Genomic DNA, 13,772 nt, shown 5'->3' with positions numbered 1-13,772 from the left:
TTTTGCTGTTGGTAGGCTCAGTATGTCAAGATTTGAAAAACTGGCTCCAAGCCATTTGGAGTTGTGTTACTTCATATGAAAAATGAAGCTATATATGAGAGTCTGAAGGCTGATTGCATATTGAACATTAGAACGATGCAACAAATAGTGTACATGCCCTCTGCTTCCAGTTCTGCCTCCTCTTCATCTTGTGTGGAACTGATCTTCTGCATCTCCAGTGTTATGCGGATCTGCAAGTTTTTCCCTCATTGGGAACAACGAAGTCAGCATGTAGCAGAAATCTCAAGGCACAGAAAGTGTAGGGCTGGCATGTGTACCTCCTGTCCCCTTTTTATTCAGAAGTGTTCCATATCTGGCTTCCAGGCTAACCTAGTATACCTGCAACAGATCTGTCCCACAAACTAGATTAACTTGCTTTATTATAGAGAAGCCCGTTTGTTTAACTGAAGTAGACATTGCTCCTGAAGTTCAAATTATAGATTTTTGAATAGATAGAACTCTTTACATTTTGACTAAAATGCTTTACTCAAATCATAGAATCATAGGGTGGTTGCATGTGAATTTTTTTTGTGGTGGAACATTTTTATTGCATAAGAATATTTTCCAGATTTTCATTATTAAAAAGTATTGCTTGTATGTAAATAAGAATCTAAATTAGGACACAGGGGAGATTTTAGTGGAGTATGCCAGAAACATGCTTTTTGTACATTGTTGCTCCTGAACCAATTCAAATAAAAAAGCTAAAATAACAGACAGAAGCATTCCAAGGAGAGAATTTACAGAGCAGAGCTACACAAATATTTGTAGCATGTGGTAAGGAGGTGGATGTTTGCCTGTGGTAGGACTCGTAAGATTTATGCAATGAGTTCAAAGCAGTACATGCTGCCTATGCCCTCATTTGGGATAGTGCTTGATTGAGGCCAATGCAATCCTCTGAGTTCTGAAAATACAAAGAAGAAAGCCCAAAGTTTTAAAAGGTGCATTAACTCTAAGTAAATTAACATTTTCTCACTTGGAGTAATGGAACTTTTTTCATTCTCTGCTGTACAAATCGAGATGTCAATAAAAATCTGAGTAAAGTTCTTGTAAGCAGGTGTAAAGATGAAAATGTGGTACCTGCTGTAGTTTTAAAGAAAGAAATATCTGTTTCAGTGATTCAAAGTCAAAGAAATCCGTTGCCTATAATTACGCCTGCATCCTTGTTCTGCTGGTGGTTCAGTCCTCGAGTGACGTCCAAATGCTTGAGCAGTACTCTGCACTCCTTTTGAAGCTTTGTAAGGCTGACGAAAATAACACCAAATTGCAAGGTATGGTACGTGCCATTATGGGGCAGTTCAAACTGTTCAGAAGAAACCTCTTCAGTGTCTGTAATTAGGATTTTGTGGCCATCTGGTTTATGATAATGTGTGTAATGAGATTCCCTTTCTCCACACAGATTACTATGGTGATTTGCTGAAGACTGTGTGGTTTCCCCTCTATTATTAAAGAGGGGGTTTGTTATAAAGAGCTCCCTAGTTTGTGGCCCATTGGAGGCAATCATTTGATAATTGCAGAAAATGCTTAGTCTTTGACAGGAGGCAGATATTTGTGACCCATGTAATTTTAACATTCCCCCCAATCTTCTTTAGTACATGTTGAGTTGAATTGTCAACTCAAAAGTACGATGGACAGGATCCAACTTAACAGATTACTTCCAGAGCAATTCTATGCAGAGTTACTCCAGTCTAGGCCCATTGAAATCAATGGTCTTAGATTGGAGTAACTGTGCATAGGATTGTAAAGTTAGTTACCCATTCCCAACAGAGTTTTATGTTTGTATTCCTTAACCATCATCCCTCTGTGCTGCATGTGTGTGTGTGTGTACACTGAAATGGTTTTGGATATGGCACAGGGATGGGCTGCTGTCAAAGGAGGAAAAATGAAGAATTCCATGGGCATGCCCAGTCCCTTTGGCATCCCTAAATACTGACTGTAATCCACCATCTTGTACGTAATATTTTTTTGTTAGCTGGTGGGGGGCGAGGGAAGAAATGTAGATTTTGTAAATTGAACCCAACAAGTCTTAGTCCCAGGTATGTTTAGTATTCCAGTTTAAGTCAGGATTTGAGTTATTTTTGGTATGGCATAGGAGAGGACTGTGGAAGGGAGGTGGAGAATGTGTCTGTCTTGATTGTATTTATTAAAATAACTGGCATTCCTGTGTGTTGGAGCTTCAGCAGTGTTGTTGCTGTTCTGATTCTTCCATTGAGGACAAGATCAGCTGAAATGTAGCATGATAAGAGAATAATTTCAGATGACACTTAATTTTTAATTTGGCCCATTTGTATGGATTATGTCATCTTCATTGGAATTAAAGCCACTCAAAGCTGTCTTGAAGGCTGAACTGATTTATACCAAAGGCCCATCGCTTCATATTTTTTATTTTTGCATAAACCATTTTTATATACTTGTTCACAAAAACAACTGCCATCATAGGGCTTATATTCATCAAATCGCTTTATTTGTGTTTAGAACTTGGCAAATGGCTGGAGCCTTTGAAAACCCTTCGATTTGAGATTAACTGCATCCCAAATCTCATTGAATATATCAAACAGGTTAGTAAGAATATTTGGCATCTATTTGTTTTGATAAAATATCTGCCAATAGGTAATTTAAATTAGTTTACTTTTTGCAATACGTATGTTACTTTTCATACTATGTGACTCATTTGACTGCAGTTTAAACATAAAGAATTGACAAAAAGGCTGCAATGTTGTTTATTCAGAATTGTTTTATTATTTAAAAGTTCCTTGTTTGAATATTTAGAACTGCAGTGAGTTAGAATATTGAAAGTCAGTGTTTGTACTTTGCTGCTATTGTACATTAATCTTACAGCACCTTTGTAAAGGTGCTATAACCTTTACAAAATAATTGTATTTTTAAATTAATGATCTTGCAAATCTTTCTTTGTCCACAATGCCTAGCTTGGATGTGTTGTATAATGGGTAGTTTGATGTAAGGTAAAACATGATCCATCAGTGGGCCACCTAGTTGTCGCTGAGATTCTTGCAAAGCACCCTGAAGTAGATGAACTTGGTCTGATCCAGCAAGGCAATATATTCTTAAACAAAGATCACTTAACATAGGTTAGGTGTGCCTTAACTGTTAAATATTGTACTGAAAATGCACTCTTGCTGTTTAAATTAAAAAACAACAAAACTGGATTGTTGTAAAAATGTAGACTGTACAAGTCTGAAGGCAGCTGATCCTTGTTGCAGAAGATCACAACAAGCCTGCCTGTTGGCTTAGGTGCATCTGTATGTCATATTCATGGACAGGAACAATGCTTGTAAAATGGGAGCGAGCCCACTGGTCAAAGCCTGTGTGCTGCAGCTTGCATATGTGTAGATAGTGGAAGGGGCCAATTTGTTGTGAGCGAGAGGTGGGGCCAGCATTCCCCTTCTACACACACTGGCCCTATCCATTAATATGTCATAGGTGCAGAGGTTTTTTTGACTGAATATTGATCTCCACTAACAAGCATATTGGTTTCTCTAAAGAATATTGATACTCTGATGACCCAGGAGGGGGTTGGTCTTCCTACTGCACTTCGTGTCCTATGCCACATTGCGTGTCCACCACCACCTGTGGAAGGTATGAGGCACTAATTTTCAAATTTTTAACTCACATTCATTAGAGTATATGAGACTACCATGAAACCGTGAGAATAAATAGTTGTTTATTTGCATCAGCTTCTGTTTTTGATAAAGAGTACAAGTTTTGGAGTTACGCTAGTGAAAAGTTCTTGGTTATCAGCGGAAGGTGGCCTTATAAAGCATATCTTCATGCCATATCTTAATACAGCAGTGAGAGCAAATCAAGACGTACTTTTTTTCCCTTCCTAAAGGTCAGCAGAAGGACCTTAAGTGGAACCTCGCCGTTATTCAACTGTTCTCTTCTGAAGGAATGGACACTTTTATTCGAGTGCTACAGAAGCTGAACAGCATCCTTATTCAACCTTGGAGACTCCATGTCAACATGGGAACCACCCTTCATAGAGTTACAACAATCTCCATGGCCCGATGCACTCTAACACTCCTGAAAACAATGTTAACTGAATTACTTCGGGGAGGATCCTTTGAATTCAAAGATATGCGTGTTCCTTCTGCACTTATTTCTTTGCATATGCTGCTTTGTTCTATTCCTCTCTCAGGACGTTTAGACAGTGATGAACAAAAAATCCAGAATGATATAGTTGATATTTTGTTGACTTTTACCCAGGGTGTTAATGAAAAGCTAACGATCTCAGAAGAAACCTTAGCCAATAATACTTGGTCACTTATGCTAAAAGAAGTTCTCGCTTCTGTCTTGAGAATTCCTGAAGGATTTTTCTCAGGCCTAATCCTGCTTTCTGAATTGCTGCCACTTCCACTTCCCATGCAAACAACTCAGGTATGTTTACTTATTTACGGTTAAGGTTTTTTAAAATAACTAATGAATCTGTTCCATTAAAAGTCTGAGATGAAGAAGGTATGTAGATAAGAACTTACAAGTGAGGAGCAATGCAGCTATCAGTCAGTTCAGCATATTGTTATATGAATAGAATTCCTTGTTACACCTATGTAAACGTGACTTTTCAGTTGCTGGAGGCACTCCACCACCTTGTCATCCTTGTAAAAAAGATTTTATTATTCATTTTAAAATGTTCTGCCATTTTGTCCACCAGTCAATTCTCAGGTAATTGCTGTAGGGCTGAGGTGCTTGATAATGCTTGAAGTTCTTCTAGGGAGTCAAAATTTTCCTGTTATCAGAGGTCTGTGGCTATTTTTTACAGAGTTTTGACAGAGTGTTCACTTCTTTGGCTGAGCCCCTGGTTTATGCATTCCAACTTCCCTAGTGGAAGGGAAATTACTGTAGCCATGTGGAAGGAATAATGTGTGTGTGTACATTTGCTACAAGTTTATACATCACAGTGGAAACATGCAATCAGCAGTTATTTTCTGTCTACAGAACAAAATGTCAGTACTTGAATGTTAGAAAAGGCATATCCTTTTTTTGGCAGGTTATTGAACCACATGACATATCAGTGGCTCTCAACACCAGGAAACTATGGAGCATGCATCTTCACGTTCAAGCAAAATTGCTGCAAGAGATAGTCCGGTCTTTCTCTGGCTCGACCTGTCAGCCTATTCAACACATGCTGAGGCGTATTTGTGTCCAGCTGTGTGACTTGGCCTCACCAACTGCGCTGCTTATTATGAGAACTGTGCTGGATCTGCTTGTAGAAGATCTGCAAAGGTAGATTTTAATCTGTTATCCAGAGGTTCTTTTGAGAGGCAGTCTAATTGATCACGTTGGATTCAGCTTTATCATCCAAGAGTGCAGAACCTCTGCATGTCAAGTCTGGGAAACAGGCTGTCCTTCCCTTCTCACCTTACACATTAGTCAGCAGCATAATCCTCATGTGCGGGCTGTTTTCGGTCAATGTCTCCCATTTTCCCCCATTAAGCGTTTACTTTTTCCTGCTTGGTATGTTGTAAGGGCTGGAAATTCATCACTATCTACCCTGACAGGAAAAGCAGAGAGGGCCTTATATTAATGTATACTCTATAAGAATGTGGATGGGTGCTCTGAGGGCCCTCTGTACCCTTCATAGTAGAAGGCTGGTTCATGCTTCACTTTTTGCCAAGTCACTGTTGCTGTCATGCCCAAAGTTGCTGAATTTTTTTCTTTCCCTTTTTTCTTTTGCTTGCAACCACTATTGCAGTGGACTCTCTTTAAACTAATTGTGGTAAAAGTGCTATAGTGCTTTAGAGCATTATTGTAACTAGCTGCAGTGAACATTGCTTTCATGAGAGCACTGGTGTCATTTCAGCAATCCAGAAGATAAAGCGAAGCAGTACACTGGCCAGACGACCCGCTTACTGGCTCTGCTTGATGCCTTGGCTTCACACAAAGCTTGTAAATTGGCCATTTTGCATCTAATTAATGGAACTGTGAAAGGCGATGAGAAGTATGCTGAAGTTTTCCAGGAGCTATTGTCTCTGATGCGAGCTGCCGGGGACAACGTTGTTCATCAGCAGTGTGCTGAATATTTAGCTTCTATTTTGCAATCCCTCTGTGACCAGGTACTTGATTTGTGTGTTTGTGTGCCTGCGTGTGCGTGTGTGCATGCAGGTGCACATATTATCCCATGTATATGCAGACACAAATATAGCAAGATATGAAATGCAGCGGAGAACCTTCTGGCACTTTTCCCCAAGCAGGCAAAAACCATGTTTGGAAAGGATGAGAAGATTTTTTTTACCACCTCTCTTATATCAAGAGCTTTCTCCTCCAAGTCAGTTGCTTGGGAAAAGCCTGTGTCAGATGTTGAAATACGCTTAAGGATTATACCAGCTGAACTTGGCATTATAGCTAACCAAGCAGTATTATGCAGCAATTTGAGGGTGGGGTTTTTTGCCTTCTATGGATAGACTTTTTCCTTTAGAAAGCTCTCATTAGCCATCTTCTGCCAGTTTTCCAGGAGACAGGCTCCCCTGCTTTCTAGGCGATACTGTTTTGCAACTGGGCGATGAATCAAAAGATTTCAGGGGCTCAAAGGAAGAAATATGGGAACAGTCTGGTATATGAGCCTGAGCATCTCCTGTCCTTAATATGCTAATTTCTGAAAGAACTAGCTTTATGGATATTGGACATAATTTTTCTTACAATTTTGTAGGTTTTTTCTGTCATAAAAATAATTTCATGTCCCTCTTGGGTCTATGTTTGCCCATCTTTGGTACTTCCAAATCTATATCGGGATTCACTGTAAGTCCTAATTGCTGTCCTGTCATAAAAATCTTTACCTAACTACCATGGTATTTTTAAAGTGAGTTAAGCTGTTTGTATGAGGTTCCAAACAAGCCAGTCTCACTGAGTTAGTAACACTACGGTAGGTGCAAGTAAAAACAGTCCTCTTCAGGTTGTATCCTAGAGTGTTGACTTCAAAAAAGCAAATTACTCTATCTTTGCACAGAACGTGATTCTCGAAAGCTTATGCTACAATAAAATTGGTTAGTCTTAAAGGTGCTACTGGACTCTTTTTGATTTTGCTACTACAGACTAACACGGCTAACTCCTCTGGATCTACTTTTTTCAGTGCATTGTTCTTTAAAAACAATCACACAGTGGGTTGGATCCTATGAACAGAAGAATTTTACAGAGAGAGTATTTCCCCCTGCAGTTTTCTGCACCTTATAAAAAGCTCTTTCTGGGAATTGGAAAACCTTTGGAACAGAGGGTAGGATTCACCTGGGAGATGCTGCTAGAATGGGGATTCAGTAGCAGAAATTGCTTGTGGACCTCAAGAGGGGAATGGGATGATTTATGCTAATTTCGCTTCAGTTTGCATCCCAAAACCTGTGTGCCCAAGATGTTCTGGTTTCATGTTTTGTGAACGGTTGTGTGGCAAACAACTTTGTGGTTAAAAGTAAGTCTCAAAATCAGTTTTTTCAAGTCAAGTTAGCCTTTATTGGCATATAGCAGCAATTCAAGTTAAACTGGAAAATCAGTTTTTCTGTGGAATGGACAAGGCTGCTGTTCAAAGAATTTTTTAAAAAAAATTACTAAGCTAGCACAAGCCTTTGGTTCTCTTGAAATATTTATTTACTTTTATTTAAGATAGTTATATCTTCCTCTGTCACTAACAAGTACTTTTTTGAATCCCAGATGTAACCTGTAGTGCCATTGCCAGTTAAGTACAGTAGTGTATATACTGTGGTTTCTTCTCTGCAGGATATTGCCCTGATCTTGCCAACCTCTTCTGAGAGCACTCTCTCTGAGTTGGAGCAGCTTTCCAATTCGTTGCCCAGTAAGGAACTCCTGACTTCCATCTGTGACTCTCTGATGGAAACACTCACTAATGCTGAGAGTAGCTATAACTGCTTGCTGACTTGTATTAGAACAATGATGTTCCTTACAGAGCACGACTATGGATTCTATCACTTGAAGAGGTACCTTTTATTGTCAAAGTGTTTCTAAGTATACCTGTGTGTTCTATGTGTGCAATTCCCATTCATTTCAGTGGGACTTGCAATGGAGAAAATTGCTAGAAAAGAATGGAAGGTATCAGGGCTTGAATACTCGTTCAGACTTCTCAGGTTGGCATCACAGCTTTTTTTTTTCTTTTGGTGCTGGAATGTGCATTTTTACAGTATTGCTCTGAAAATTCTTACAGCTGAAATTTGATATGAAATTTTTGAATTTTGGGATGTAAGTTTCTGGCAGACGGTTGTAGGCTTGGATCCACCAGGGCTTTCTGCAGACAGAAGGCAGTTTAGTCCATGAATCATGACTTCCCCCTCTCTGTGCAGCCTCAAATGCTACTTCCCCAAGCGCTGTTCCTCTGAGGAACAGCAGGAGGAAGAAAACTGATGGCTGCCATGGAAAGAGACAGTTGGCAAACATCTAAATCCTCTGTTGAACCCAAGCTATGCAGACCTCATTGCTCTAATGTAGGATGTTAGCTGCAATTCAATTCTTTGTCATTTAGAAATGTCAAAATATAAAGTTCACACAGAGGCAACCATTTGTTTGCATTTGTGAAATTGCCTGTGTTTATTTTGTATTTTATTTTACTTCATTTATACCCTGCCTTTCTCCCAGGTGGAACCCAAAGTAGCTTACATCATTCTCCTCTCTTCCATTTCTCCCCCACCCCTTACAACAAACTCTGAGGTAGATTAGGTTGAGAGTTTGACTGGCCCAAGGTAACCCAGTGAGCTTCCATGGCAGAACAGGCAGAATCACACCTGGGTCACCTAAATCCTAGTAAGTTACTCTAGCCACTATATGACACTGTATTAGCTGCTTTTGCTCCCTTAATTTTTTTTTTCATGTGTGTATGTACCCTTTAAAAGAATTCGATGACTAAAAGATTTCTCTTTGAAACAAAAACAGTTCTCTAAGAAAACACTGCGGTGCTCTGCAAACTGTACTGAAGCGAGTTGTAAGCAGCTTTAGTAAGGACCCTGGAGAACTTGCCTCTTCATTTTTGGATTTCATGAGACAGATACTAAATTCTGACATCTTGGTAAGTGTGGGAAAAAATTCTGGTATTTCCCCTTTGTTTTATATATTTAGGCTACAATTCAACACTAAGAAACAACCCATAAAGTAAGTAGCAACATTTTTCTTCAGGCATGTAAAGGGGGACAGAGGTTGAATTGATCCAGAGAAATAGGGGGGGGGGGAATGGATAAAATTTCTTCAGTCTTCTGAAAGCAGCAATTTCACTGAATGAGAAACCGAAATGAGACAGTAGAGTGAAATTGAAAAAATACTTCATCCCTGGTGTCTGCTGCTGCCAAAGTAAAATATTAATGAAGTTTAGATCTTCTCCCCTTTGCAGCTGGTGTCAGGCTCAGTGTGACCCCTCTACCCTCCCAGGTATTTTATTTTTATGGATGACACAGTAGGGCTCATCAGTTTGCAGCAATATGTTGCTATTGTGCAGTTTCTTTTAAACTTGGCAGCACTCTGTCATGTAACCCACTTTTTAATGTTCCGCAGGGATGTTGTGGAGATGATGGAAGTCTTGTGGAAGTAGATGGAACCCATCCTGCCAGAACACTGGGTCTTACTACTGCAGAATTAAAATATCAGTTACAGAACAAAGATGAAACTCCTGAGAATCTGCTCCTTGAACTGGAGAAACTAATTTTGGTATATAATAATGTCTGTCAGCTTGTTCTGAATATATCTTGCTTCATCACTGAGTACTGCACATATATTGTTCAGATGTTGATGGTTGCTAATGAAAGAATTGTAAAATAGATCTCTTTTGTTGCTCTAGGCTTGTCTTAGTTGAAGAGGCAACAAACTTTGGTGTTGCACAAAAACTTTTGATAGCAAGTGTGGGCGAGTTCACATAGTAATTGGCACACGTGCAATCTGTCAGAAAATGTGGGCAGATCATGTAGGTGAGATGTATACATAAAGAATGTATGCAGATCTGCTTTAATGCCGTTGGATGGCCTATATGCAGTTGTGAGGGTAAACATGAGTTTAAGACATCCTTCTGGAAAATGTTTTGTTTATGAATCAGGGGAACTGTGAACTAGTCCAGTGAACTAGTTGTCTCATTGCCTGCTTCAGATTTTCTAGTATTGCTGAAGGTTAGGCTACACATTGCAAAGGTGATGGGGTTGCTGCTGAAAATGGCAGCCCTGTGTTAAATGTCTGTCCCTCCACTCACGTTAGTTCAAGTTGTCTGGTATTGGGCTATCAGTACAGTGTGCATTCTTAACCCTTCAAGTGGCTGCCAGTTATGTACAAGTTGGTGACATCAGAACATGTATGTTGAGCTGCATGTTATGGAGGCAAAAGCTACATTTTTTTCTAATAATGAGAATGTCAAAGATTAGTTACTTTATTCAAGCTACTCAGTCATACCCTGTAATAAAACAATTGGGCAACAATATGATTCTCAAAAATGCTTTTGAAAAACATGAAGAAGTCTCAAGATTTCTCTGGAAAAATCACGATGATGTAACTTAGCCTCATAATTTCACCGGAAGCTTGAATGATACTGACCCAGAATTGCAGAATGGGAAGGGGCTATGTAGATAATGTGAATCTAAAAAGAATTACTAACAATCTGCTATGTCTGTGTCAAGTCGGAAGGGTCCTTAAAGAGAATTTAAGTAGTGACTAGAGTATTTCTTGCACAGGAGCGTTCTAAAGAGGATGAGAGTCTGGAGTCTTTATTGGACAATGTCGTTGGACTGCGGCAGATGCTGGAATCTGCTGGTGATCCTTGCCCTTTGAGTGACCAGGATATAGAGCCAGTTCTACCTCCACCAGAATCTCTCCAGAATCTCTTTAATAATAGGTAAGGTTTCAGAGATCTCTCTTTATGTCTGAGAGAAGTTCTACTTTGTGTGTTACTGCATGAGGAACTAAAAAATAAATGCATTTATTTAAATCAAGCTTTCTATGCATTCCCTAACTCCTCCACCATTCCCTTTTCTCTCTCTCACAGATAAACAGGTTGTAGTTTTGCAAGTTGCCCATCTTGCTCCTTCAGGATTATTTGGGGATAAATGTCAGTAGGCTCTGCTGACTTTATTTATTCAGATTGCCCAAGCAATTCTTTGACAGGTTTCTCTGTTTATCCTGACTTTCCTCATTCTTGTTTAGTTGACTTTGCTCAGGAGCTCCAGCCTGCCTTTCTTCACAAAGGCTGGAACCAAATTGGCAATGAGTAATCTAGCATTAATTCTACTGTCTGCCCTGTCTCTCACTTTGAATTGAGCAGGAATCCAATGTATTTTTCTCTTCTCTCTCTCTTTGCTGCAAACATTTCTAAAATTATTTGCATCTTATTTGGTGCCTACTACTGTTATGTACCATGTATTTATTTCAAACCATGTCTTTGGTTGGGTAGAAGGGTAGAATATTCATTTTTTACAGCAATAGACAAACTAGTATACTAGATGCCAGACAGGACATACAAGTAATATAGTACCTTCTTCAGGAGGGTTTCAATAAATTTTAGACCGGACAGGAAGGAGCAAGAATTGATAAAGAAATAGTGACTTGGAACTCAGGAGGACCTGACTGCAGCAGAGACATAATTTTGTTTAGGCACCAGGCCAAAAACATTTCTCTTCACCACTTCTAACTAAGTTGTTCAATTTTTTTTAGCTGTTTCATGGTCTGCTCATAGCCATAGGTTTTTAAAATCAATACTGTTACCAGCTGCTGTGTTTCATACACTTTCATGCTCTGGCTTGTATTTTGTTTTCTTTAATTGACTTGTTTTTATTGGCTTTATTGGTTTTGTTTCATTATTTTAGTTGTGAGCTACATAAATCTGGTCTGGAGATATGGCGTACAAATTTTCTATACAAACTGCTTTCATGCACAGGTTGCTCAGAGGAGTTGGAAAATACAATAGAAAATTCCTATCACTAACCAAAATAGAAGCCCTAGGCTAGCACAATCTTGTCACATGTCAAAAGCTAAACTGGCTCAGCCGTGGTTAGTACTTGGTTGGTAGTCCACCAAGGAAGTCCAGGGTCACTGTGCAGAGGCAAGCAATGGCAAACCACCTCTGTTCATCTTTTACTTTGAAAACCTTATGGGGTTACCATAAGTCAGCTGTGACTTGATGGAACTTCCTATCACCAATCAGAATTGCATTTGACATTACAGGACTGCATATGTCTTGGCAGACGTCATGGATGACCAGTTGAAGTCTATGTGGTTCTCACCATTCCAGGCTGAAGAAATTGAAACTGACCTAGACATGGTAAATCTGTTTATTTATTTCATTTATACCCTGTCTTTCTCCCCCGTAGGGGACCCAAAGCCGCTGCCAATGTTCTCCTCTCCATTTTATCTTCACAACAACCCTATGGGATAGGTTAGGCTAAGAATGGCCCAAGCTCAACCCGCAAGATTCAGTGGCAGAATGGGGATTTAAAACTGGGTCTCCCACCGCTCTAACCACTGCACTACCCTGGCAGGGATTTAATACTAAGAGCAGACTTTTAAAACTCCAGAGAGAGAAACTGAGTTATCAGTAGCATTTGTTAATATCAAGAGCAACACATAATTATGTGAAAAGGAATTAGAGGGACAAAACTGGTACCTGATAGCAAAGGGCAAATAACACTTTTAGGATGGACTCCAACAAACTATTTTAGAGGTGACCGAGGACTTGGACTTACCTATTGAGATTGTTTTTCTTTTTCAGACAGCAAACCTCCCAGCCATATCACCATATTTTCTAAAATATTTATACCTGGCCTTCCTATGTTCAGATTGGGCTTAAGCCCAAATGTCTCACATCCAAGCATGACACTGATTCTGTGTAGAGGAAGTAACACTTTCATTTAATCTTACATTCCTTTTAATCAATCAAAGGTTTCTCTACTTTGAAGGGCTTATCTTGCTAATTTATCTTGTGCAGAACACAGCAGTGAGTTTGTGGTGACACTTTTGAAGTAAATAGTTTGTGTTGGAATGCTGGTTTAGTCAAGGCCGCTAACTAAGTTCATCAGATATCCCTTGCAATATACAGCTGCTGCTTCTGAATACATGTGGCCCATTATCTTCTGGACAACATAATGAAATCTTAGAAAGTAACCTCACACATTATGTGGTAGTTAATGTGTTTGCTAAGATATGTTATACACAGTAGAGAGCCATGGCCAACACAACCTCCTTTTGGCATGTTCACTTCTATAATACGTGTTTGAAAATGCGTGTTTTGTTTCTTGCGCATATGACCTACATTTACAGGTTAAAAATGCAATATCTATTGCAATGCTAAGAGACAGAGAGGCCTGGTCTGTATTAGTCGTGTTAATTGGGCTCATGTTGCCTCCTTATCCCACTCTGAACCTTTATGAAATGCCCAGACCGTAGCTTCGCTGAAATGAGTTAAATGGTTTAGTGATACACAGAAATAAAAGCGAGAATGAAATAGAATAAAAGATGAGAGAATAAATAGAGAATGAAATAATAGAAACAGTCTAATAAAAAGCCAGTAATAAAAGAGCAGAATGGTAGTAGCAAATGGTGATTATGATGGTAATGCAATTTAGCCTGCATCAGTGTAGCCTTTACGTTCTCCTAACACACTCTGCTGCCCATAAAAGCTCTAGGTTACTCTAGGTATGACCAGCAGCTTTAATAGTTTTTTTTCTCAGAGGATCCAAAAACCATCTACATCTCCATGACACCCACAAGAAATTCAGACCTCTCGTCCCACAAAGCCCACCTATCCTGGACCTTTTCTACCT

General features: G+C 39.4%; 1 protein-coding gene across 1 annotated transcript in view; it reads left to right on the top strand.

Moving 5' to 3' along the window:
* The window catches only part of VIRMA (vir like m6A methyltransferase associated), a 47,471-nt gene that overhangs the window by 29,827 nt on the left and 3,872 nt on the right, over positions 1-13,772 (top strand). The window contains exons 10-20 of the mRNA XM_054985157.1: positions 1,153-1,307; positions 2,512-2,594; positions 3,540-3,633; positions 3,887-4,431; positions 5,042-5,277; positions 5,855-6,107; positions 7,756-7,973; positions 8,920-9,052; positions 9,532-9,684; positions 10,692-10,852; positions 12,178-12,274. Coding sequence (XP_054841132.1) covers positions 1,153-1,307; positions 2,512-2,594; positions 3,540-3,633; positions 3,887-4,431; positions 5,042-5,277; positions 5,855-6,107; positions 7,756-7,973; positions 8,920-9,052; positions 9,532-9,684; positions 10,692-10,852; positions 12,178-12,274 — 2,128 coding nt within the window. The remainder of the gene's footprint in view (positions 1-1,152; positions 1,308-2,511; positions 2,595-3,539; positions 3,634-3,886; positions 4,432-5,041; positions 5,278-5,854; positions 6,108-7,755; positions 7,974-8,919; positions 9,053-9,531; positions 9,685-10,691; positions 10,853-12,177; positions 12,275-13,772) is intronic.

Source organism: Eublepharis macularius, chromosome 7 (assembly GCF_028583425.1).
Source record: "Eublepharis macularius isolate TG4126 chromosome 7, MPM_Emac_v1.0, whole genome shotgun sequence".
NCBI classification, from domain to species: Eukaryota; Metazoa; Chordata; class Lepidosauria; order Squamata; family Eublepharidae; genus Eublepharis; species Eublepharis macularius.
This window is presented reverse-complemented; position numbering and strand designations above follow the sequence as displayed.